The 27,999-nt window shown below is 42.2% G+C and overlaps 1 protein-coding gene and 1 long non-coding RNA gene across 2 annotated transcripts; one reads left to right on the top strand and one right to left on the bottom strand.

Moving 5' to 3' along the window:
• Positions 1-1,297: 1,297 nt before the first annotated feature.
• On the bottom strand, positions 1,298-7,517 carry LOC145420641 (uncharacterized). Its single transcript, XR_013901964.1, has 2 exons — positions 7,447-7,517; positions 1,298-2,504 (listed from the first exon to the last, which is right to left on the bottom strand). It is a non-coding gene; the product is annotated as an uncharacterized LOC145420641 (long non-coding RNA).
• A 3,917-nt stretch (positions 7,518-11,434) lies between these two features.
• Positions 11,435-14,938, top strand: LOC113028619 (uncharacterized). The gene is made up of 3 exons (XM_080304073.1): positions 11,435-11,440; positions 11,612-14,340; positions 14,752-14,938. Exons 1-2 carry the CDS (start codon positions 11,435-11,437, stop codon positions 14,153-14,155), a joined length of 2,550 nt encoding a protein of 849 aa, XP_080160199.1. The 3' UTR covers positions 14,156-14,340; positions 14,752-14,938.
• Positions 14,939-27,999: the final 13,061 nt, after the last annotated feature.

Below are 27,999 nucleotides of genomic sequence, written 5' to 3'. Positions count from 1 at the left end.
CTTCTAAATCAAATGTCACCGAGGAATTTACTGAAAATTTCTTGTCCAATTACTAGCAAGTGAATGACTAAACGCTCTTATTTCTGGTAATACTCCACCACCGTCTTTTCATTAGAATTTTAATGGAAATCGCTTATCTATGTCCTGTCTTTCAGGTGTTCAAAGGACCTTACGTTAAGTAAAATAATCCCCAAAGCCAGCGCAATTACAGCTAATTCCATTTTAATTCAGCCAAAAGGTGACGTGACAGTGAGCATTTCAAATGTTGGCAGGTGGTTAAAAATGAAATTTTGGTTTCAATTATACGGACGGTGAGTGTGTGGGGATATAGTGTTTGGAGATTACAACGGACCTTATCCCATCAGTAACCATGATAGTATTTATTTATTATCATGGTGACTATATACTAATAGTTATTTAATAGTGTTTTTTGCATAGAATGTTATAGTATTGGTATTATTATTTAAGGTTTTACAATAATTAATTAAACGTATACACAATGATCACCCAATGGGGCTTCATACAAATCATGCTTAAGGTTAACATCATGGTCATATTATTCTTTCACAGACCCTACTGTATTTGTCAGATTTTGGTTATTGAACTTGCACACAAAGCTGTCTACTCTCATGTACATCTAAGTATGAGAACTGAAGGAGCTACAAGGATCCCTCATCCAGATTATTTTGCACTTAACACTTCAAAATGTTGAGCAAAGGCCAACGTGTACAGCAGTTAAAAAGAAATTTTCATTCCTGTCTGATGGCAAAACTTGAGGTGGTCATGAAAACGTAGTCTACTGCTTGTGTAAATGGGCACACAATGTCCATTTTGTGACTTTGAAACCAATTTATTCCAATAGGATGTACTCTGCTTGTGGTACTCAAAGTTTTCAAATGTGGTGGATTTCAAAGAAAATCCAGGCAACTGCTACATTTCACCCAAATAAATTTCTTTCTTTCTTTCTAAAGATTAACCAATCACTATTGAATTCAGACTTCTACACTAAACGAATATAAAATAAATAAAATAACAAATCGAATGAAGCCCAGAAAGAAAAGAAAAAAAAAACAGGAGTGCTGGTAAGTCCCAACTCAACTAATAATCTCAACAAATCTGCAAAATGCAACTGAAAGGCTGGTGGTGGAGGAAAGGGGGCTAACACACTAAGACACACATGACAATGCTTCTGTGTCTTATGAAACCAGTACACAGATTAGATTAGTCAAATACCCTCACTTGAAATTTTGAGATCATTCAGCACACAAAAAGAAAATTCAAATTTTCTTTTGATAAATTTTAATTTAGTTAAACAAGTGAAAAGGAAACTGCTTTGAACACTGTACTTAAAAACAAGTGGTGCTGACAAGAAGCCTTTTTCAAATTGCTGTGGTGGACATGTTTGAGTCCTGCACCAGTGACTGGGGTTCTCCTTTACTGTGTACAGATTTACTTCTGACTAGAGGGGTTAATCAACAATCCCTCTCTGGTTTCTCTCTTTCATCTCAGTCCTCTGTTGAGAGCTCAGGACTCATCTGGAGGGAATATTGGCAGAGTGTTTGTTCCTTGATTGGCTTTGCGGGAGTAATCCATACAGATGTGTCTCTTGTGCCCATGTGGATCAGACTTCTGGAAGGACCAAGACAGACTGAAGCCATCAGATCTCTCTGTAAACGGCCTCAGGGTCCAGGGAATGGCTCGCCATAAAGCAGAGTGATCATTGATCTTTACCAAGGCATTAAGTCTTGATGAAATACTCAGGACTTTCTATCAACACTTCCATGAGCTGTCCTGTTTTAATATTTTCTTTCTTTACAGTACAGCAATAAAAATAACACTATATACTTAAAAAGTAGCAAGAAAGGTTAATCACCCCCTGTTCTCTAACTGCTACAGAGAAACCACAGAGAAAATTACCAGTTAACATTAGTAATATTTTAATATTCCTTTACATATATATCTGTAAAGAAAAAACAAAAAAACATTCAGAAAGTGTGCGTGTGCTTGATGGGGGGTGTCTTCATACACCCTTCATTCACACATCTTGCCTTGGTCGAGGCTCCACTGGTGGTTTGGGGGCGTCTGCTCACCTACACCTCAGGGGGAGTGCGTTGATGTGTGTGCATGTTTGTCTTTGTGTGTCGTATGTGTGTGTGCCTGTGTGCATGGCTGGTCCTTGGTCTGGGGCTTGCTGAGCTTTAGCCCCTGTGGGACATGTTCATAGAGGGTGGAGTTACCGCTTCTCTCCGCTTGATTCCAATCCTCCTCCCTGGGATGTGGGTACTTGTTGGTTCTGGGGTTGGTTCTCTGGAGCTCTCGTCCTTTGGCCGTGGGCACCCCATCTGGGGCCACCAAACTTCTCCTGCTGGGATGGACGCACAGTTGTCACCAAGATGTGGCACCAAGATGGTCTTAGGTACTCTTGGGGACTGTGGATGGCCTGAATCTCCTGGATCTATCTCCATCTGAACAGTGCGTTCAGATCATAACTCTGATTGTAAAAGCTGCCAGACAAGACAGGAATAAAAAACATTCAACATGCAATGTGGAAAATCAGCATAATGTAAGTTGAGATCCAAAAGCTTAGTGACAAAACTGTACCTGATTTAAAATTGACCACCATCTTTTTGCTAGTGCTGTTCAATAATGCAAATTTTCGTGTTACTCAGATAACGAATTAACCTATAAATGCAGCTTATGTAGGGGAGAGCACCGTGTCATGATTTGTGAGATGAATCATCAATTCGCAAATTCTGAAGACATTTCAACAACCACCGAATCACTTTTATTTTTACTTTCCATAATAATTATTTAATACAGTAAAACACACCTGTCAGTTTTTCATGTATTTTGAAACAGATTTCTTCTAATGTAAATTTGTCTGTCTCTAAAGCACTTTGGGTCAGCTTTTGTTGTTTTAATGTGCTATAGGTTACAAATAAAACAGATGTGACAGTTAGCACAAAAAGTTATTTTTTTCTTAGAGTGTTTGAGGTATATTTTTTTCATTTTCACAGACTATATAAGGTGCTACGAGTCGGTCATGATGGGCTATCTTGCTGGAGCACCCATTTACTATTGTGCCACAGTTCTGATAGTGGGCACTCCTTTACACACTTTATGACATCTGATGAGTGAATTCACATTGTACTATGAATGTTAAGAAGACAGTGGGTTCTCTTACTTGGAAGAACTGCTGTTTGGTCTAAAAGTTGTAGCTATGAACCCAAATCTCATGACCACTGAGTCACAGGCTTGTTAATAAATATCTTTGCAGACATTAAGATGGTGCTTCTGCTCCACATCCAAGTTACAAATGTGTGTCTGCAGTTGGTCACACATTTGATTGCAACACAGGTCTGTGTGTTGCTCACATAACTGCATGTGTCACCCTAGAAAAAAGGAAAGAAACTCAAGGAAAAACTCATGTCAACAATGATGCTGACATATAGAAAAATAATCCCACTAATAAGGAAACTAGAATTATCTCATAAATCAGTTTTGGGGGGGGGGAAATATGTTCTTCTTTCATGTTTTGTCAGCAACAGTGAAGAAGAGCAAAGAGTAAAGGAATTTCTCATGTTTGTGACCCTATATTTACAACAGCTTTTAATAGATATAATATTTCAGAAAAAAACTGTTTAACAGGGATCATGACCAGTGCACTTTGGACACAGTTTAAATAATTTAAAAGTCAAAGAATGATCTCATAGTTAGATGGTGTGAAAAGTCAAAGTAGTAGGAACCATATAATTGGTTTTATGAGTAGCATTTTGGGCAAACTGGAAATGAGCCATAGAAACTTGACTGATGCAAGTTAACAAGGCACTGCGATAGGCCAGGCATGACTATTAATAAACTGTGTGCAGAGAAAACCAGAAAAAAATTCAAAAACTGAAAAGTAACTGAAAATTGATAGTTCAGAAAATGGTCACAACTTACCTCTTAACAAATGCTGCAGACTGCTCCATTGTAATTTTAGCAGACAAAAGCAGGGGTTAAAATGTGCCAGAACAATCTGGAACAGTGTTCTGGCACTTTCTGTTAGTGTGTAATTAAATCTGGCAGCTATATACAAAATACTGTCAAGTGAGTTCATCTTGTGTGTGCTGCAGTCTTGTGGTACTTTCAGCTGATGCCATGAAGCTACTGGCTTAACAAGTTAGAAAGTAAAATCTTCCCATGATCTCATTGGACCAGCTACACATTTTATTGTGCTTCTCATTTCCGCTATGCATTAACACATGCGGATGTCAATAAAGTTGTAGTTATGGAAATTCTGCTTTAGGCATGATGATACAGCAGCAAAATGGTGGGGAGCATAAACTGTGTAACTGTGTTTAAAGTGGTAGGTGATTTCTAATGCAAAGTTTCACACAGCTTTACCAATATCAACAAACAAATTTCGTTTTGTGCAGTTCACTCTCAGAGAAAGATGAGATGTTTTTTGTTTTTAGAAGATAACTGTTCGCTAAATAACATTGTGAAAATCTTGATATTTGTTAACTCCAGTTTTTTAATCAGACAGTGGATTTCTACATCATGTGTTGTTGGTTATTTCGTTATACAAAATAACATTAAAAGTAAACTAAAGTAATAATTTTGTGTTATTCAAACAGTATTATGTTTGCAATTTAATGTCGTTAAGTGAATGCTAAGTAGATAAGATTGCAGTTCTATATTACAGTTTGCAGTGAGATAGTTGTGGTATTCATACTCATTCAACTCTCTGGTCCCATTAATGGTTCTCAAAACTGTGAGTGATTCTCAAACTGTGATGCTGGTTGTCTACATCCCACTTGAAGGACATGGACAATCAGGTGAAATAAAAGAAGTGGAAAAAATCATTAATGTTTTGTTTTGTTTTTTCTTAGAAAAAACAAGCTCTAGCCCAAAACCTGTTTGGGTTCTATGCCCTGAATTTCATTTTTTATTTGCTTAGATTACTTCTCCATAGTATGTACTTTCTGTTTAGTCTAGCTATGGTTCTCCAGCTACTGGAACAGTCAGCTACCTACCTGGTTCACCTGGTTCAAGTGTTTGGTCGAACATGCCCCTGAAGATGGGATTTTGAGCCAGAGCAAAATCACCACGGCATTAATTATTTATCTTGTACAATTACCTGTATATTTATTTATCACTCAAGGTTAGCTAGCTTCGGTCATGTAACAGCTTTCACTCCAAATGTGTGTAAAGACATTTTACACATTTTGCCCATTTTAGGAAAAGTAATGAAATATGAAATGATGGGGTTTTAATTCATCACAGTTACGGGATTTTTAAAATGCCAACGGGTCAAAATGACCCCCTTGGTGTTTTTAGTGCTAAGACTATCTGCACGAATGACCTTTCCTTAGTTTCAAAGGGATGTGAAGGGTAGCTCCCCTTAGGCCCATCCACTCAGTGTCCTCCACAGTTATGATGTTTACCACGACTGCTGCAGCACTAAACTACTGTGAATCAAATAATTAAATTGAACTTGCATAACTACAAACGTATTGGAGACATGGGTGTTTACATTTTTCATTACCAAGTTGTTTCATGAATCTTCAGCTTTTGTGTTTAAGTTTCTGTATTAGAGTTTTTGCAATTGTGATGTTTTCTTTTACTTTCTGCAGAAATATGTTGCCCAAGTCACAGTTTTCCTGAATCTAACAAAGTAGTCTTTAGTGCCTAAAAATATCCAAATTTGTTAAGTTCCTGTGAGACTTATTTGAATTGTCACTGTGTGTTAATTGTCGGTTTTAGGCCCAGTGACTAGTCGTTGCACACCCCCTCCCCAACCCCACGTTCACAGCATAAACAAATGTGAAGTTGTCTTTTGTATTTATTGGGCTCTATCTCCCTTTCATTCCTGTTAATCTCACTGACAAATGAAAAATTACTCTTGGAAAACCAAGGGTGAGTGATTAGAGATATTAATGGACTTTATATAGGATTCTAAAACATCACAAAATTAATTTACTACATCAGAGCACCTCATTTCACAGGATCTAAGACAGTCATGTCATTGGGTCGCAAAGACATATTGTTTGTTCTTGTTTTGTAAACTAACTTGGTAGATGTTTGAATGTGACAGACGTACATTAGTCACTGACTGTAAATAAATGCATGTAAAAGAAATAGAGGACCGAGGTGATTTTGTTAAAGAATGCATGCTTGAAATGCTGTTTGATTAAAAAAAAATTTAATCCTCTTCCTAACAACTGGGGTTCTTGCACATAAGTCTGTGTTTTTAAATGTGTCATCCGATTTTATTTTATTTTTTTACTTTGACAATCAGTTTGTTCCTCCTAATGACGTTCCATGTATTATTTTCTACTTCTGCTCTTTTAAAAATAAAAATGTTCTTGAGGAGAACCCAGTTAAAAGCATCCAATTCCAGTTTTATTGAACTGCACTGTTTATTCAGTTAATATTTATAATTGGTCCAAAATAAAAGTATAACATAGTATCAAGAGAGGTAGGGCCATGCTGGCAGTCCATTTCAAGAAGAAAAAGTCAGATGCCATTACTGAATTCATCATCAACTTTCCAACCTGGACGCGATCAGAATGCTGGATATGTTACCAATCTACCTGAGACATATAGATGCCCTGGTCATGCTGCACATGAAAAGGAAAGCTGATGCTGCTACACTGCAAGCCCTAATCCAAGCAGCAATGACCCTCCTGGGAGTGATAGAAAACTCCACCTGCTGATGTAACTGTCCACTACTCAGTGGAAAATCGTCTTGAAAAAGATGTTATCCTTTGCTGCTGAAACACAGACACAAAGGTAGTAACTGCTCCCCCTGTCATTATGCCCCGAGTAAAATATGTACACAGTAAACAGCGTGCTATAACTTCCGATACTGAGTGAACTTTTAGTTGTTTTTAGATGTTTCCAGTCACAGCACAACTATAGTAAGAGTTCACACTGCCACCAAGTTAGACTTGTTCAGATGGTTGTTGGTCTTGCCAGGGCTGCTGTTTGTTTTAAAAAGCTAATTATTTTTTTCATTAGATCGCAGCTGCTTAACTCATAATATTTTGAGAAAAAATAAGGTGAAAGGTGACATGAAGGAAATACAGGCATTTTTTTCTGGTGATTTGGTTGCAGTTAAGTCCCAATGCCCCTGGTACCGGGGGCACTGGTTCAAGAGTTATGTAACCCACCATGCCTTTTATGCAAATATCAACATGTAACATGTGTAGTATCCAAAGAAACCTTAGAATCTGGTAACGTAATTATGGAACGTAAATGCGCAAAAGTCCGCTAAACACAAACAACCAAGCCTGTCAGACTTCATATAATTGGGTAAACAATGGCTTGTTAACTCGCAGAGACCTCACAGATTCCAAAACACCAAGTTTCACCATGTTCCGACCTTTACTGAACCAGCTGCAAAAGAAGAGCACCAAAACACGTAGAGGCGCAGATGCACTAAGACAGAAATAGTTTTACCGTCTCAGTTTCCTCCGCTGTTTTCGCAGGTAGCCAATAGCCTGCATAGCTACTGATAATGGAAGGCTAACTAGACGCACATTGTACAAAAGGGTTAGGGTTGTGTATGGGATTTCCTATGCCCCCTGAATGCACCATCGGGGTGCATGTCCGCAACTTTAGTTCAGAGACAAACGGCAGCCAAACAACGGACAGTGTGTGCGTTCATAAGACCGTAAGTTAATGTTTTACTTCACTCAGTTGTGTTGGTGTTCAGCCATGAGTGTATTTGATGACTTACCAGCAGTTTCTGCTTCTGTTTATGTGACATTATGTACAAGTGGTAGTTCGCTAGCATAACAGATTTGTTTACTAATTAGCTTCTAGGAGAGAGATTCGTTGTTATCGTGTTGTTGATTCTGTGCTCCGTGTAACAGATGATAAACCAATGTACAGTTGCCTTCAGTGCATAGTTGTATGCGGTGTGTTAATGCATAATGTCTGACTTTAAGTTTATGTAACCAGGCTGAAGTATAATGTCAGCTTATTTAGCTATATACTGTACTTGAGTACACCTCAGTTGTATCTTTATGTTTATTATGTAATCTGATTCCTAATTGATTGTATTATTATGCTTTGTCTGCAGAAACCACACATACACACACACACTCTCTCGCCCAGCTGCGGGCACATTCTCAATTGAAAATACAAAGAATGACAACTTTATTCCTGGACTCTGCCTGTTTGTTCCTCTCACATCTGAACATTTGCAAGTGTCCTGACCCGACACTCTGAAGTGATTGCTGCCAGCTCAGATTTCTTTAACCCTTCTGAACATTTGGTCCTTCGAGCCGGAGGTGAGCAACTGCTTCAGCCTTATATGTTCAGAATGGAAGGCCGATACCCATACAGAGAGTCTGACCGTCCGCACAGACATAGCAAGCTGCCATCATACCTCCAGAACTATGAAGTGGATGACCTCACTAAGAACCGACTCTCACATGATGATCAGGGCAAGCATTCTACTCATCCTGAAATTCTCCAATATATTCATCATATGAAAGAGGAACACAATCAACTCCGACTAGATGTGCAACGCCTGACAGAATTGATCTCTAGCTCACCTGTACTAGCTCCACAGCATGCCACATCACGGTCTGAGGATGGGACGTCAACCACACCTGCCCACACTAGTAAGCTGGTGCCAATCAAAGGTCAGAAGAGCCCACATCAGCCTGAAAGTGCTCCACAGGTGCCATTTGGGGATGAGTCTCAACATCCAAAGGACAGCCAGCATGGCCTGATTGAGGAGCTCACCCACAGTCTAAATGACGCAGATCTTGACAGGGAGCGCAGCGCACAGTCACCATCACCTTCAGTCGACTCATGCCCTGAATCTCAAGATTTTCTTTCACCAATGACACCAGGTGAGAGGCCCTCTCCACTTCCAGCGTCAGCAGCAAGGGGACGATCACCGTATCATGCAGGCCAAAGAAGGGTTGACGAGGTGTATGCTCGTCGCCACAGGAACTGCAGTCAGCCTGCCACTCCTCCTAGATTGCCAAGGCTAGGGGCCTGCTATGAAGATGATCCATACTACAGACAAGATGACAGGCATCCTACCCCTGGTCACCCAAGCTGCCCTGACAGTCACTATCGTTCTCCTTATGGATATGGGTATCAGGATTCGAGTTATCCGTACAGGCGCTGTGGTAACTATCCAGATGACCGCCGACAGTGTCCAACCGATCGCCTGCAACCAGGTGGGTGCCCTAAGACACCACTCTCTCTCAGCAGAGCCCAACCGATAGAGACTTATCGTGGACCTCAACCAACGATCCCCGACCTTGTGCACGAGGACCCACGTGAGTTTGCAAGATTAAAGCTAGCTCTAGATAACATACTTCCACTTGATGCTCCTGAACACTTCAAGTTCCAAATCTTGACAGATCACCTTAAGTGTGAAGATGCACTACTTGTAGCTGACTCATACAGTAACAGTCCATTCCCATTTGCTGACACCATGAGAGCACTTACAGAAATGTATGGGCAACCTCAATATCTGGCCTTAAAAAGGATTACCAAACTGATGGATGGACCCAACATTAGGAGTGGTGACATCAGAGCCTTCAAGTCTTTTGCACTACAAGTCCGTGCGCTAGTCGGTATGTTACACCAGTTGGGAGAACAAGGTCGGACAGAGTTGAGGTGTGGCTCACACGTATCTCGCCTCTTAGCTAAGCTACCTTATGATCTAAGAGCAAATTTCCAGAGATTTGTCAATCCCATCAACACTCCTATACCAACACTGCTTCATCTTGCTGAATGGCTTGAGTATGAGGTGCGTGTCCAGGTAATTGGAGACCAATATTGCGGCCACTCTGACAGGGAGAGGCAAGTTTCACGAAAGGAAAGATGTCCTGAGCATAAGTTTCAGAAGGTTGCCACCATTCTCCATGGTAGTGAGCCCAGGAGAAAGATGGAAGGTGACATGTCAGCGGCACAAGAAAGGCCCAAGAAGTACTGTCCATTCTGTAATACAGTGCAGCATTACCTGAATCAGTGCAGTAACTTCAAACTCTTGTCGAAGGAGCAGAAGACAGAGTGGATCAAGGTGAATAAGAGGTGCTGGCGATGCGCCCGTGATCATCAAGCAGCTAAGTGTAACCTCAAAGCCAAGTGTAAACCATGTGGGCGCCGACATCTTGAAGTTCTTCATGATGTCAATACCAGCCCAGATGCTACAGCCTCTGATTCAACCAGTGCACCAGAGGAAAGCACATGCTTAGTAAGTTCCACCTCTGAGACACTGTACGTAGACCGGCAAACCAATAGCAGTCAGGTGTTACTCAAGCTAAGTCGTGTCATCATTAGGAGCAGTACAAAGATGGTTGAAACCTATGCTATACTGGATGATGGATCAGAGCGTACCATACTTCTGCACGAAGCGGCTGATTGCTTGGGGCTGCACGGGGAAGCTGAGGACCTAGCACTCCGCACTGTCCGTCAAGATAGCTGTACCATCCATGGTGCTGCTGTGTCATTCTCCATTTCTCCTGCCTCACAGCCGAACAAGTCCTTCCAGATCCACCGAGCCTTCACAGCAAAGGAACTTGGCCTAGCACGCCATAGTTACCCGATAAAAGCATTACAGGAGCGGTACCGTCACCTTAAGCACCTGCCACTGCCAGACATAAAGGAGGTACAGCCCCTTCTACTTATTGGGTCAGATAATCCACATCTTCTCACTCCTGTGGAGCCAGTATGTCTAGGTCCTCCAGGTGGACCTGCAGCTGTGCACACCCGACTTGGATGGACTTTACAGGGTCCATCGAAATTCCTACGTCAGCGGCTAACCCCACAGCAGTGTCTCTTCACCTCTGGGGCCTCACCAGAAGCTGAGCTCTTCAGCCATGTGGAGAGACTCTGGAAGATGGATACCTTGCCATACCGGAGTGAGCGGCTCATTACTAGGTCCCGACAAGACGCTGAGGCCATTCAGAGACTTGAGGAAAGGACAATTCGAGTAACAATTGATGGAGTAAATCGCTACGCCACTCCACTACTGTGGAAGAAGAATCTTCCCCCTCTTCGTGCTACACCAGAGGCAGTTTTGGCCCAGCTTCGTGGTACAGAGAAACGACTTGCAAGAGAACCACAGAAGGCAGCTGCCTACTCTCGGGAAATCCAAAAACTGCTGCAGGCTGGCTTCGTCACAGCTGTTGCACCGGAAGAGGCCGCAGTGAGTAACTGTTCGTGGTTTATCCCCCATCACATGGTGCACCACAACGGGAAGGACAGGATAGTGTTCAACTGTTCCTTCACCTACAAGGGTCAGAGCCTGAACGACTGCCTTCTTCCAGGGCCTACACTGGGAGCTAGCCTGTTGGGAGTCCTTCTCAGGTTCAGGGAACACCCAGTCGCCTTCAGCAGTGACATAAAAGGGATGTTCCATCAGGTCCGTCTGCTAGATGAGGACAAACCCTTTCTCTGTTTCCTGTGGCGAGACATGAAGGTAGACGAAAAACCCACCATCTACCAATAACAGGTGCTTCCCTTTGGGACTACATGCAGTCCGTGCTGCGCTACCTTTGCACTTCAAGATCATGTCCAGAAACACACTGAGCCAGGAGAGGATGCTCGACTGTCCATAGAACGTAATTTCTATGTTGACAACTGTTTGCAGAGCCTCCCATCAGAAGGCCAAGCCAAGGAGTTGGTGGATCGCCTGCAGTCTCTCCTCTTGGAGGGTGGATTTGAACTACGACAATGGGCTAGCAATGTCCACACGGTCATCAGCCACCTACCAGTTGAATCCCAGTCAGAGGGTAGCGTTCTCTGGCTCTCCCAGGAGTCAGCCGATCCGCAAGAGCGCACTCTAGGACTCGTATGGCACTGTAAGACTGATGCACTCCGGTACAAGCATCAGCAGAGTGTCAGTTCAGAGCCAACAATGCGCAACATTTATCGGCTGCTCGCCCAGCAGTATGATCCTCTCGGGTTTCTTATTCCATATACAACCAGGGCAAAGGTCATCGTGCAACACCTCTGGGACAAGAAAAGAGGATGGGATGATCCTCACTTACCTGAGAATCTGCTCCACGCCTGGCGTTTGTGGGAAAGTGAACTCAGCCAGCTCTCACAGATAACGCTGCCGAGATGCTACACTGACTCACGCTCGGATTGTAGTCACAGCCATCGAAGCCTTCATGTGTTCTGTGATGCCTCTGAGCGTGCCTATGGGTCTGTGGCATATCTACGGACCGACCAAGGAGACGGAAAGGTCCAGGTGGCTTTCTTGGCTGCAAGGTCGAGAGTTGCACCCAAGAAGCAACTCTCAATTCCAAGGCTAGAGTTGTGTGGAGCCCTTACAGGAGCACAGCTGGCTTCTGTTCTGAAGAAAGAACTGAACCTTGACATCCAAGATGTGGTGTTCTGGACAGACTCGACCACAGTGCTTAACTGGCTCCATTCAGATTCATGCAGATATAAAGTCTTTGTGGGAACCAGAGTTGCAGAGGTACAAGAACTCTCTGCTGCAGCATCTTGGCGGTACGTGGACTCAGGAACCAATCCAGCAGACGATATCACAAGAGGGAAAACCGTGGCTCAGCTTGCTGGTGCGAATCGCTGGAGCCGGGGGCCACCATTTCTTCAGCTGCCACCCAGCCTTTGGCCACAAGCACCGGTGGGAGAAGCTAAGGAGGAAGTGGAGGAGCTGAAGAAGCCAGTGTTCTGTGGTCTGCTTACTGGATCCGCTAGTCCAGCGATACCTGACATCAAACAGTTCAGCACATATGAGGAACTCCTGAAAGCCACTGCTCGAGTGATGCACGGGGCGGCTAATGACACCAGTCACCCTGATGCTGATGACTTTAAAAGGGCAGAGCTGGCCCTGCTTAGACATTCTCAGATGGAGAGCTTCCCGAGAGAATTCACATTACTTAAATCAGAGAAGCTGATTCCATCCATTAGCAGGCTAATTACCCTCGCTCCTGAGTATGACAAGGCTTCTGACTTGATTAGAGTTGGAGGTCGACTCCGCAGATGCGAAGGCCTGAGCCCTGAGGTACTACACCCTGTACTTCTAGAGCCTGCTCACCCAGTTACGAAGCTTCTAATCCAGCGATGTGACAATAAGCTCAACCACCCGGGAGCTGAACGTGTTTTCGCTGAGTTGCGCCGGAAATACTGGATCTTAAGGGGGAGAGAAGCAGTCAGAAGACATCAGCATTACTGTCCCGAATGCAAGAAGTGGAGAGGTCAACCAGAGGTCCCGAAAATGGCAGATTTGCCACCCTCAAGTTTGAGGCTCTTCCGACCTGCTTTCTATTCGACTGGAATGGACTGCTTCGGCCCTATGCTCATTAAAGTGGGTCGGCGCACAGAAAAGAGGTGGGGCATCCTTTTCAAGTGTCTTACTACTCGAGCAGTTCACCTGGATCTGCTGGTAAACATGGATGTTGACTCCTTCTTGATGTCACTCAGACGGTTCATAGCCCGTAGAGGGAAGCCGTTTGAACTCCGTTCGGACCAGGGTACTAACTTTCGAGGTGCAAGTAAGGAACTACAAGAAGCATTCATCGCCCTAACGCCAGATCTTAGACAGCAACTGGCAGCAGAACAGATCCGATTCTGTTTCAATCCCCCTAGTGCTCCACACTTTGGAGGGTCTTGGGAGAGAGAGGTGCGATCTGTGAAAACCGCTCTGCGCACCACGTTGGGAGCGCAGATAGTGTCAGAGGAAGTGCTGAGGACTGTCCTGCTTGAGGTGGAGAGTATACTCAACTCCAGGCCTTTGGGTTATGTTTCTTCAGACATCGCAGACCCAGATCCCATCACGCCCTACTCTTTGTTGATGGGGCGGCCAGATTGCTCTCTACCCCAAGTGTTCTATCCAGAATCCGAGCTGCTCAGTCGTAAGAGATGGAGACACACTCAAGTCCTGGCTGACCAATTCTGGAAGCACTTCATACGGCATTTTATGCCCACCTTGCAACCACGGCAGAAATGGCACAAGGACACAGACAACATTGCAGTTGGATCTGTGGTTCTCATTGTTGATCAGCAGACCCCACGAGCGCTCTGGCAAGTAGGAACTGTGAAAACTATCCTACCGGGGGCCGATGATCGTGTCAGAGCTGCAGTCGTTCGAGTAAAGGACCGAACTTACACTCGCCCGGTGGCCCGGCTCATCAGGTTGCCTGTTCTACCCCGGGATTCTGCTTAGGTGCAGAGGACATTCCATCAAGGTCAAATTTGTACACCAAATTTGGGGGCGGCTGTACAAAAGGGTTAGGGTTGTGTATGGGATTTCCTATGCCCCCTGAATGCACCATCGGGGTGCATGTCCGCAACTTTAGTTCAGAGACAAACGGCAGCCAAACAACGGACAGTGTGTGCGTTCATAAGACCGTAAGTTAATGTTTTACTTCACTCAGTTGTGTTGGTGTTCAGCCATGAGTGTATTTGATGACTTACCAGCAGTTTCTGCTTCTGTTTATGTGACATTATGTACAAGTGGTAGTTCGCTAGCATAACAGATTTGTTTACTAATTAGCTTCTAGGAGAGAGATTCGTTGTTATCGTGTTGTTGATTCTGTGCTCCGTGTAACAGATGATAAACCAATGTACAGTTGCCTTCAGTGCATAGTTGTATGCGGTGTGTTAATGCATAATGTCTGACTTTAAGTTTATGTAACCAGGCTGAAGTATAATGTCAGCTTATTTAGCTATATACTGTACTTGAGTACACCTCAGTTGTATCTTTATGTTTATTATGTAATCTGATTCCTAATTGATTGTATTATTATGCTTTGTCTGCAGAAACCACACATACACACACACACTCTCTCGCCCAGCTGCAGGCACATTCTCAATTGAAAATACAAAGAATGACAACTTTATTCCTGGACTCTGCCTGTTTGTTCCTCTCACATCTGAACATTTGCAAGTGTCCTGACCCGACACTCTGAAGTGATTGCTGCCAGCTCAGATTTCTTTAACCCTTCTGAACACACATGTTATAAATTTTGGGCGACGTGGGGTCTGGCCTTGCAACTTCTGACTGGTTGAAGTGATGTGAATGCAGCATTGTTACCTTGATTCTATTGGCTCAAATGATTAAAAAGAGGCGCCAATCATACAAATTGGCCAAAAGAAGACGGAGCTACGGGCCCTCAGACTTAAGCACCAGAGGCCATTTAAAAACTCCATGCACAGGGCAGAAAGAGCCCGTCACCTGTGAATGTGTGCTTGATTCTTCACAAATATTCAGAAAATAGGCATTTTTAGGCATGTTAATGAAATTAAATAATTTCTGCTGTTTAATACCTAAAAAAATTCAGCTCACATATAGTTTCCAATGTGTGCCAAAATTGGACAGGGCTGGACAACGCCTGAATATTTATTTATCAAAAATGCTGTCATTTTTCACTGTTTCACTTTAGAAACATAAATCTTTGCACAGATGATGTTTATATATTGATTACTGAATTTGTGGGTTAAAATGTAAACTAAAGCATATTCTTGAGTCATATTTTAGTCATATGCTAAAAATAAATAAATAAATAAATTAGGTAAGGAAAAGATCTACTTACTTTTTCTGTGTTCCAGCCTCAGTAACTATGACACAGTAACATCTGCAATTTTTACACCTCTGATGAAATTTCACAAGTGTTAGCTTTATTTTGATGCCAAGATTGTTTACACAGAATTTATAATTGCAGAGAAATACTGTGTTCATTTTGGGCATGTCATTTTTTCAAGCGGGAAGCTCAAAAAGGGCCTGTCAAAACATAGTATTACCATTGTTCAAGTGAGTTAGTTTAGTGGAAGAACTCTAAGTTTTGAAAGCAGAATAATTACATGATTATTCCCTCTCATTTTTCACAGTTAGTGTGGACTTAATACTTTTAGAGGGGGAGGCCACTGGTATTTTTTTCCTTTCTCATCTTTTTTGACTGTTGGTCATCTGGCCAGGGTCAGTGTCAGTACTGGTAACATGAGTCTATATCCAGACCGTGCAGAGGTTGCACAGGTTGCCCAACTCCTCCAGGATTGCAAGAAGATTGGCTATGTCTCCCAGCACAGTCTCAAGAGCATGGAAGTGATTCCAAGAATCAGGCAGTTACTCTATGAGTAAAAAAAGCTGTAAAAGGTCAGAAGGACCAGTATCTGCTTCTTTGTGCAAGGAGAAACTGCATAGGTTCTGGTCACAGCCCTACAAAATGGCCTCTAGTACCCAACTGGTGTGAATGTCTCCAAACAATAAGAAACAGACTTGACAGTGGGCTGAGTGCAGAACGTCCTCTAGTGGGCCCTGTGCTCACTACGCAGCACCATGGAGTGACTGACTGGCTGAGAGCGGGTTCACCCTGAGCATATGTGACTGATGTAAAATGGTCTGGAGAAAGTGTGTAGATTGTTATGCTGCTTGTAACATCATTCAGCATGCCCAGTTCGGTGGTGGGTTACTGATGATCTAGGGTCATGGTGGAACATACTGACCTCTACACGCTAGACAATTGCACGTTGACTGTCATTAGGTATCGGGATGACCCATGGACACCATTACCAGACCCAGCACTGGTGTAGTGGCTACTGCATCTTCTCTACATCATATATGTTGGCCTAGGTGTTTAGCAAGTAAAAACTCATCTGTTGGGATCCTAAATACCTGAAGCTCACTTAGTGCCAGCTGGGTTTCACCCAAATTCACGCAGATAGCAACTGATCTCAGAGCAGCTTGTCTCACACGCTGGCCTCACAGCTTGCAGACATGTCCATAAAATGGAGGCAGCTACAGTTCTCTATGAGTAAAAGACAAGCGGCGCTTTCAGCGACAATAGCTAACTGGAGCCACGTGACGGCAGTTATGAATAGAATATAAATATCCTTTATTGTTGCTCATTGGGGAAATTCATACAAAGGATGGGTAAGGAGCTTCACAAAAGCCCTTTCTTACATGAGAGGAAAAAGAGCACTTTACTTTGGTATGTTTTTAATTTGTCTATTTTTAGATTTGACATCCACTTTCATGAGTAAATCATATATGTTTTTACTATTTCTTTTCCATATGGGCAGGAAACATGCATATCAACGTATTTTGTTTCTTCTAAAATCAATGTGTCAGTGAATTATTCTAAATGAATTGGCTCATGCTTACTGTCTGCAATCTTCATACTCCCACACTTTTTGTCAACATAAGGACACAAGTTTTTCCTGAAGGGGCGGAATCATGATAGTTTTATATATATTAAAAGAAGCAGCAATAAGGCTGCTATAACCGAAGTAGTATAATTTATTTGTGACACAAGCAGTGTGGGTGAATGTGTTTTAATAAATGTGGTTTCATGTATTAAGCGTTTATAGCTAATAATATCTTTAGATTTTTTTCTGTTCGGTCTTTGTGCTGGTACAGTAAACCTAACTGTGAAAGGGTTATTAATTAAAATATGTTATATCAGAAGGTATAAAGTTTTCATGTTTTCTGTAAATATTTCATATATTTTACATTTCATTTGTTTTTGTTATTACTTTACTTACTTTTCATGAACCCACTGTTTCTGAATGGGGTTTTTTATACATAAAACAAAAAGGTTGACGTGAGTTTTGCAGAGATTTGAATTTATCAAAGAGAATTTCAAAAGTTTAAAAACAAATTTATAAAACAAAAAGTATGTGAAATCTTTTCAGGAATGGTATGAATGTGTCATTGGTGAGTTTATCACTTGTCCACAAAGCAAACCTTGAAAGCAAACTCATATGCCCACTCCTCTAGTCCAGCCCTCCAGTCTTCCCCAGCTGATTCACCTTTCTGTTTATTTTCTCTCTGTCTTTAAGAATGTGTGTGATTAACCAGTTCTCTGCTTGCAGGGGTGGGATCCCCCTGGGTTTCCTGACCTTAGTTCTTTTACACCTGGACTTGATGAGTACACCTGTGTGTCATCAGCTCATCCTGCTTCCCTTACTTAAACTGACAGAAGTTCATCAGAAGATGTCTGATCCTTTAACTAACACCATTAGTGCAGTTGGCTCCTCCCCAATGTATGTATGCTATGTTTTGGTCCTGTGACTGGCACTTATTTCTCTTTCTGTGTAGGACAACCTGTATGGAGAGAAATATGTCTGAAAAGGGTTACAAATGTGTAAGGTATGATCCACAAGCATAAACTAAGATTTACGAATGTATGCAGTCATTTGTGTGTAACTTTTGAGAGATGTTACTTGGAATTTGAAATTTTTATGCACACAAAGATACAATTATACCATTTGTGAAGCTGAACTTAATAAGTTGTGTATAAATGATGAGTATTTATTCATGTTTTGATGTAAAGATTTGTAAGACAGTTTCACGTGTAGTAAAATTGCTTTGCATTTATGTGTGGATTTAAGCACATACTTGTGAGACCTCAAACGTTATTAAAAAAAGATGTCAATCTCAGTTTGCTCTTGTGGAGCATACTGTTTGCATTTGTAACGATTTTGAGATGAATGTCTCAAAAACATAGAACATAAACTGGGTTTCTGGGAGAGTTTTGAGAGAGGACCCATTGTGGAAGGACCATACTTTGGAATTTTGTGTTTGTGGACCTGGACCTGCACTAACTAGAATATTTTTGCCTCAATGTTCTGTTGCACTTTTTTTTTCTAAATAAACTTGTAAACTTTTATTCATTTACACTGAAAAATGTGCTGCAAGTAGCAATCGTGTAAAAGGAATACACCTATTCACTGGGCCATGCTCAAAGGCTACACAAAAATAATCAAAGATAATCTACACCACATCACGAACCACAGTTAAGACCATGTGTGTGGTGTGCTCATAGAGCAATTTAGCCACATCGATAAAAGTGTGAAAAATACTTGCCACAGTGTACAAAGAGGAAGACAGGCATCTCCGAAAACGTTAGAGCACTTATGCAAGTATGTGATGTCTTGATAAATCGAGCAGATATGTGAAGTTTACACTGCACCATTCTCGCATGAAAATATCTTAAATGTTTATTTTGTGACCCAGAAAGAGTAATATTTCAAACTCCGCCACTCTGTGTTCCTCCGCCCCCTCCTCGTTTGAGTTTTGGACGAAATGGATTCTGGGATATTGCATTTCGTCATTTCGAGCTGATTGGAGACCAAAACAGCCAATGAGATTTTTTTGCATCCAAGTCTGTGATTGGCTGGTTTTGTGGCACAAATATAACGGTGTACAGAAAGAGTTGAGCGCGCACGGGCAGAAATGTTGAGAGCGCAAGCAACACATTGCGAGCGAGCGCAAATGCAAAAACTGAGCGACAGGGACTGCTATTGTGTGTGTGTGTGTGTGTGTGTGTGTGTGTGTGGATAATAGCAAACACTGAAATACATTTTTTGCACGCAGCACTGAATTTTGTTCACTCAAATTTAGCTTTTCTTCGCTCAAAATAAATTTCTCCTCAAAATACAACACTTGCATCTGCAAAATTTTTTTACGTGCGCTCAACTTTTTTTTGCGTGTGCTCAGAATAGTGGCACAAAAATAACGCCATAGTAGATGTTTATACTTTTCATTTCAAATCAGCATCAGAATGACTTATGTCAACAGGCCAGATGAAGCTGAAGTGGCACAGTGACCTCTTTAGAAGGGCCTGGATCCCAAATACCAGCACATAGTGCTGATGCTGCAGAATAGACTTTTTGTCCTGAATTGTTTAAACTCTGTCTTAAAAAGAGAACCTTCATTTAACTGACTTAGATTAAAATCAAGACCTCTGGTATTTTGAAAAACCATACACAAAAATGACACTGACGATTTGGCTTTTTTTTTTAGCTGTGTCAGTGTTTTGAAACTGAAGATTTTCAGGACAGTTTCAGCCTTACAGAGGTACTCTCTTGTTTGCATTTGAAACAGTACGTGTTGAAGCATTTTTAGTGACACCCTCAGTATTCAGCTTTGACCTACAGTAGTGACCTCTAGGGATGTAATAACTCAAATGCCTCAGATTTGTGGTTTAAGGTCATAGTAAGAGGGAATAGTAAAGGTACAATTTCTTCTGACAGACTCTTAATCTGTCATAGTTATTGCAGTGGCTATTGCATGACAGTTCCTGTTCACTTATCATCTTCTCCACTGACCTTCATGATTCATTTGGCCAGCCAAGTCTTTTACTGGGTAGATAAAATTAATATATGCCCTGCTGTTTATTTAAATTCTGACCATTAAGAAGAGTGTTATAGACAAAATGCATATAATCTATCCGATTGTTAAGTGATGACGTGACGAATCCTACTTCCGGGCCTAAAGTAGTCTGCGTTTAATATGGCTTTTGTGTTGTTAACATGTTTAATGTTATGTATTTTCTTCTATTTAATCTCAAAAAGCTCCTAAAGCAGTCAGTGATCACTGTTGACCTCCCTCGGCTTTTATTATCGCTAATCATTTATTTAATCTCAGTTTTTAAAACCTTAGGATGTAACTACAGCCCAGCCCATGCAGCAGTATATGAATGACTAACCTCATATTGTGGATGGATTATCTCAGTTGTTCTCCTGGCTGAAGTTTGGTCCTTTTACAGCATCCTGCCATATCTGCTCGATTTATCAAGACATCACATTTGTTCCTGACCACCGAGAACACTCGCGTTAACTTTTATCGAGTGGAAAAAAAGTTAGCTTGTTTATATTATGCTAACATAGCTGTGTCGCTAGCGGTCACGTAGCACATCATTATATACCAGCTAGCCCAACTTCAGTAACCCTACAAACGTCACTGCTGTTTAGTTTTCTGTCTTCATTTATGTTGGAAGTGATAACAGAGCTGTACGTTTTAATTTGTTTCCAAAACCCCGCAGTCAGGACATGCTATATTGTATTTAGATAGAAGCTAGCGAGCTAACTCCCTGCTAACTTCTAACTCCGTTAAATGTCATAAATTCCATTTTCATGGATGCCTGGATGTTAAACTCAATTGTTACACCTGGTAGAGCAGAACGCTGATCAATTTATTAAAGACTTCCTCCCCTCCCTCCTTTTCCTCCCCATCCCCGGCTACCTCCCTCTTCCCGCTCCACCACACTCACCCACACAGGTAGGGCCTTGGGGTGCGGGTGTGTCACAAGGGTGCAGGGGAGACATTCCCCCCCCCCCCCCCCCCCCCCCTCTGTCCCCTTCTGGCCACCTGTGCCTCAATTTTATCTCACAACTTAGACATCCACATTACTTACACTCTCATAACACACACATATATATATAGGGCCTTGAGGGTGGGCACGTTAACGGCGTCCAGTGGACGGTCTGTGTACTCAAACCTACCTCTGGCGCTGGTGCCCACCTCTCAATTTTAAATCCATGTAGACATTGAGGGTTCTCGGGAGGGGCCGTGCTAACACCTGCTGCTCTCTGGCAGCAGCACCCTTGTTTTAAATGCACTTTAGAACAATATGCAGCAACACTACACATGAGCGGGAGGAGGGAGGTATGGGGTCTTCACACACTCCCGTTCTCTGCTAGCCATTGGGGGGGGCTGGGAGGAGATGTTAGCTGTCCGATTGGCCTCCCTGCTGCTGCGGAGCCTGGGACGGTCTGCTTGCCTCCACCCCGGGGGGAAGGGTAACATCTCTTGGGTCTGGGTTCTGTTTCCCCATCTGGGGGCGAGGATACCTGGACCCGGGGTATAGAGTATGTTTGGGGAGTGTGATTGTGTGTACATGTCCATTTATGTCAATCCTTACGTTGGGTGAGTGCTGAGTGTTTGTATATGTGTGCATGAGGGTGGGAATGCATGTTTGTGTCTGTGTGTGCCTGTTTGTCTGTGTCTATATGTCAGGTCGGGTCTTAGACTCCACCTCTCTGGGAACTCCCAGGCCCTCCAAGGCCTATCTCCCCTCACCACACTCCCTGCCGGTGACTGATGCCCTCAGGGGTCGGTGCATTGGTGGTTCTTGGTGTCCGGGGCTGGGCACTCAGGTATGTACCGGCTCACTCCCGGTGGCTACCTGGCGGGGCCTGGCGCCTGTTGCTCGGTCAGGCCTCCTCCGGGGTGCGGGCCCTTGGGCCTCCGGCCTCTGGGCCTGCGGCTCGGTTCACTCTGGCACAGCTGGCTGCTGGCAGAGCCGGCGGGCACGCCGGTGCAGCCCCCTCTAGCTTCTGCTCGGTGGCTACTGGGTGACACCTCGTCTGGGGATCCTCAGCCCTTCCCATGAGGGTGGCACGGATGCCCCTCCGGTGGTGCTCCTTGGGCTCTCGCACTCTGAGGCCTCTGGATGTCTGGGGCTTGGATCTCCTCCATGCCTGCTTCATGCCCTGGGGGAAGGGGCTATGGCTCGCTACATCCTCTTGCAGACCATTACATGTGGAAACCATTTGAATACAAGCGCGCTGATCCACACAGGTATGCACACGGGTGTTCACTGCTCGTAGACTTAAATTACACCTTTCTTGGCTGCTACTTCAAAGCACATTGTGCGCTGTCTGTCCTGCGTGCTGCACAACAACATTGAATATTTAGTATTTACTGCTGTTTACACTTAGCTAGATTAATGCGATGGTGTTGTGTTTAGTATGTTGCTTTGGGGTTGTTTTTTTTTGCTTGTTTTCTATTCTTCTCTCAACAGGTGATCCAGGAGATTTTTTCTCCCCCCCTTTCTCACTGTCCCTCTCCCCTTCTGTTTTTCTTTTCCTTCCTCTTTCTTTCTCCCTTTCCTATCCCTCACTCATGTCTGTCCCGTCTGTAACATCTGAAAATAAAATATAATAAATAATAAAAACAAAGTTCGATCAAATGGACCAATACGGCAATGCCATGATGATCCATTTGGCAAAGTAAATCCATTGAGTATCCTTGTTGGTCTTCAGACAACAATTCTGATGGCTAAAGAACCAAATGGGACAGGCAAAAAAAAAAAAAAAAAAAAAAAGATGATAGACTTTAGACAGTTTTTCAACTCTCAGTAATGCCATAGTTATCGTTTGATATATGAACCTGCAGCGGAGTTTAGGTCCAGACACGGCTAGTGATGTCAGACTCAACAACCGGATAGCTTTTGGGAGGTATTCAGAAATTTCCATATAATACAAGAAAACCCACTACAGTTATGTAGTGCACTTTCAACCGGTGTTAAAGGCCAGAACAAACTGAACGAGTTACAATTAAGAGTATCTGTAAATGATTAATTGATTGTAATTTGTGTGTCACTTAGGCGCACAGTCAGTCTGTGGGAGCCACGATTGTTTATTTCACTCAGTAACTTGTAAATCAATTTATAAGTTTTATGTTATGTATTTTTCTAGATGTTTGGTTGTTGGTTGTCTCTCTCCATTAAAATCGAATTGCCATAAAAATGTGAGACTCTTCATTTCTTTCTAAGTGAACAAAAATACAAATTCAGCAGGGGGTCAAATTATTATTTTCCTCGCTGCTCAAAAAAAAATTTAAGGATGACTTTTTTAGCCGAGTTTGGGGGTTGTTTCAGTTTAGCTGCTTTGGTGTTAATGAAATAAACAACAGGTAAACCAGGGGCAACAACGAGACAACCCCCAAAACAGAAATGGTTCTACAGATGGAAGTCGCTGACAGTTTTCCTCTCCTTGTCTTTTTTTACTGTATTTCCCTAGTTTTGCATTTGGCTAGAATCAGTGACTTAATTGTTGCATGATGATATTTGTAGACCCTACAGAGGTTGCAGAAGTGGTCAAAGTCCTTCAGGATGGCGAATCAATATGTGCCATTGCCAGAAGGTTTGCTCTGTCTTCCAGCACAGTCAGAAGAGCATCGAGATTTCCAGGAGTCAGGCAGTTGCTCTAGGAGTTGGACAGAGGTGTTAAAGATCGTTAACCCATAAGCAGAACTAGTATCTGCTCTTTTGTGCAAAGAATTACAGGACTGCACTGCCACAGCCCAAAATGACACTAGCATGAATGTCTCCAAACAATCAGAAACAGACTTCATGAGCATGGGCTGAGGGTCTCCAGTGGGCCCCATGCTAAATACCCACCACCATGGAGTCCTATTGGCATTTGCCTTACAACACCAGAATTAGTATGTCCACCAATGGCACTTTCACAGATGAGAGCAGGTTCACCTTTAGCACCTTTGACAGACATGAAATGTTCTGGACAAGCTGTGGAGAATGATATACTGGATGATATGATATGTAGCATCATTCAGCATGACCTGTTCAGTGGTCTGGGAAGGCATATCCTTGAACGTACGCACCTCTACCTAATGACTGATAGCTAATAGCACAAACCTGCCATTTGGTATCGGGATGAAATCTTTGGAAACTTTATCCAGTCCATACCAGTATAGAGAGACAGCATGATGTTTTCTTCAAACATGTGCTGGTGTGCTCAGTGTAGCAGTGAGGGCAGAATAAAACAAATTCAACAAATGTTCAGCTATGAATTAATTAAGCTTTTCTTGCAAACAACCAACAATGGTTATGTTTTGTACAATAAGCTTAAAAAATGTTTTAAACTTTTGAAATTATCTTTGATAAATTCAAATCTCTCATGTCAACCTAATGTTATGAAAATAAAGTATTTAGTGCAAGTAGCTAAAGTGGGGGTGGGGAAAAAATCTGTCCTGCAGATGTGTTCTTGATCCAACACAGCTGATTTAAATGGCAAATTACCTCCTCAACATGTCTTGAAGTTCTCCAGAGGCCTGGCAATGAACTCTTCATTTAATTCAGATGTGTTGACCTAGGGTGATATCTAAAACCTGAAGGACAATGGCCCTTGAGGCCCCGAGTTCCCTACCCCTGATCTGAAGCATGAGTAGAGGGGAGACCTATCTTGCCAAACAAGGCTGCTTGGGATCCAAAGCTTTGGAGTACTGTCCTTCATTTCACTACAATTGACAGAGAAATGTGATACTTTTACATTTCCACAGCAACCAGTTTTAGATCTTGGTCTCCAGCAGAGCTCTCTTTTTTTAAATGAGCCATCCAGGAATCTCTGCTAACTCACGAGGTTCACAAGGCCACAGGGTCTTTTAGATTGTTTAAAATTCAGAATAGATATTCCCATGCTATTTACATAAAAAAGAAATTTATTTAAGTGTTTCAGAAAACTGAGCTTGATTTCTGCTCTTATTATACTAAAAGCTACCTCTAACAATATATAGATGCTGCTGCTTATGCCTACTGTATCCGTATGGAGAGTTCTCTTCGTCTGTCTGATGTGCATGCTCTCTCTGTGACTGATTCCCTGCTGAACATTCACTCAGTTCCACTTTGTGCACAGAGACTTCCCTGTCTGAAAAATATTCTCAAAGCCATATAAAAAGCAAATGCGATTGGGAACCTTTTTTCTTGGTTGTGGCGTGACACTAATTTAGTTCGCCTCACACTTCCAAGGCAATTAGCTTTGAAGCTTCTCAGAAACTATTCTTGCACCAGTCGATAGCTAGCATGGCAAGTAAAAATTTAAGCAGGTCCATTGGGCGACAACTGATAAATATATCAAATGAGGTTACACTGAAAAAGAGAAACCTAAAAGAATAAAGAAAATATAATTACTTCACCAATTTCACTGGTTGCCCGGCCCTTCATTACTGGCCAGAGGTATGAAAATTTATATCTGACTGGCTTTGACTTGATGAGCACAACAAACTGCAAGTTTTTTTGTGAGGAAACTTTGATGATTAAACCATGTAATGATACGTTCACTGAAGCACATTTTGTGTAAAGGAACAGCCTATGCAGGCATTTAGGACACCAGAAAAATTGAATATACATACATTTAACTTACCGTATACTGTTAATTGAATGTTCATTCTCTATGCGATTTGTAAATGAACTCAGACATGTTCATGTTTCAACGCATGATGAGACTCATGTGGTTGTTTGATGATTTTTTTTATTAGGTGATTGATAATTGATAAATTATAACAAAATATCTTCTCAGAGTTTTTACAAACCTGATTTATTGATCATTGTAAGCTTATAGGTGTATACTGCAATCTTGTCACTTAAAAACAAGTCGAATGGCCACAACTTCATTATTTTACCTGTTATGGAACTTGAAACTTGACACTGATACCCAAGACGGTGAAAAAAAGGTTCTTGTTTTCCATGTTGCTCGGATCTAATTCGAACCAATTACACATCACCACTTCTTAATGTGGTGTTAAAAGGGTATGATCATTTCATGTTATTTTTTCGCTTAGAGCATTGCAAGAAGCTGTTAAGGGCTCAATATCTTGAAAATGAGTGTGGATTGTGTTTTAGAAAGGTTATTAACTTTTAGATATGAATTAAGCAGTGTGAAAATATGCCACCTAATTTTACAGTGGCGCTAGTAGTAAGCACATTCTGTTGTTATCATGCATTCACCACTTACGAGTTTCCTCGTTTACGGATGCCCCATAAATATGTTGTTGTAACATTGATCCAAAAAGGGATAAAAATGAAGTTTACATCTCTGTAACACCAACTTGCATGCTCCCAAACACATCTGCAAAGGGTTAAAGTAGCGAAAGTCCGCGGTGATCTGAAAATGATGTGTCGGGAGTTGTGCCGTTCTCAGCGGCTCCAGTGACTCTCAAGCTCTCGGCTACTTATCGAACTGGTGGGTAGCAGACGTCTCCGAAAACGTCGGAGCACTTTTGCAAATATGCAATATCTTGATAAGCCGAGCAGATATTTGAAGTTTACACACCCACATTCTCGCCTGAAAATTAGTTAAAACTTTATTTTCTGACCCAGAAAGAGTAATAAGAGTAATATTAAAAACTTAGTAGCGGCCGCCATTGTTGAAAACTGGAATTGGCTGGGCCGTGCTATAAATTCTGGGATATGGTGGGCCACGAAGGACACACCCGACCCAGCCTTCAAATTCGGGGAAAAGGAGGACGCATTTGTCAGCCGCATTCGGAGGAGTCTACGAATTTGGACAGCCTCCGTTGCGTCTCTGTGACGCGTCACTGCATCCTCCTGAGGCCTACAAATGCGACCTCAGGAGGATGCAGCCCATGAATTTGGACACGACCATGGTGTGTTATGTGGCTAGTTACAAAGCTACAGATAATATAAACACATTAGCACAGTGAAGCTGGAGGATAAACGCTAACTTTTTTCCCCTCAATAAAAGTTCATGTGAGGGCCCTGATGGGCAGATCCAAATGCAATCGCATGGCAGGAAAAAGATGCTGAAATCTCCAGCACAAGGTAAGTCATTAATATAGTGCTGCATGGTTTGGATGACTTTCTATGAAAAATTCCTGATCCTCAGCTCCATGTACCCATTCAAAGATTTGTAAGTCTCAGAGTGATTCTTTTCTAACCTGTTCAAATATTTGTTGTCTGGCAAACAGTGAGGCAATGGGCTGTAGTTACATCGCAAGGTTTTACAAACTGAGCTTTAAAACATGCTGATGAATAGTGATGATAAAAACCCAGAGAGGCTCATTGACTATTCTTAGGGGGTTGTTCAGATTAGAGCAGGATATAAAGCATTAAAACACGTAAAAAAGACAGCGAGTCAAAAAGACAAAAGAGTCCTTCAGTTGATTCGTCACTCATCACATCAAGTTTTAAGACACCAAGGTGGCAATAACAAATGCTGAGTTTAAGTCTTCACAGCAGGACTTGACTAACTGATTGGTGATAGTATGGTGGTTTCAGCCATTGTTTATTTGTAGTCTTTGGTCAAAGCTACATGAGCTACCTGCCATGCCGTCATGTGACTGACTATCATCCCCATTCTGATGCTCAAGATGACATGCTGAAATTAAAATTGGCAGTGTAATGGTGTATGTCCATTCCTTCAGGACCACAATACACTCATCTGATGGCTGCTTCCAGCAGAAAAAGGCTCCATGTAACAAGCACAAATCAAACTGGTTGCTTGAACATGTGAGTGAGTGCACTGTCACTAGATCTCAATCTAATAGAGCACCCTTTGGAATATGGTGGAGCTGGAGAGTCACATCAAGGATATGCAGCAAAAAATGTACCAGGTTTGATACAAAAAAAATCCAGAAAGAGACCTGTTCTTTACTGTTACTAAACATAGTGAAGCTGAAAACCAAAGAAAAGTTACTGAAAGAAACTACTGGGAGTTTTTTTTTTTTCATGTTCTTTGGATGTTTAA

The sequence above is a fragment of the Astatotilapia calliptera genome, chromosome 1 (assembly GCF_964374335.1).
Source record: "Astatotilapia calliptera chromosome 1, fAstCal68.1, whole genome shotgun sequence".
NCBI lineage: Eukaryota > Metazoa > Chordata > Actinopteri > Cichliformes > Cichlidae > Astatotilapia > Astatotilapia calliptera.
This window is presented reverse-complemented; position numbering and strand designations above follow the sequence as displayed.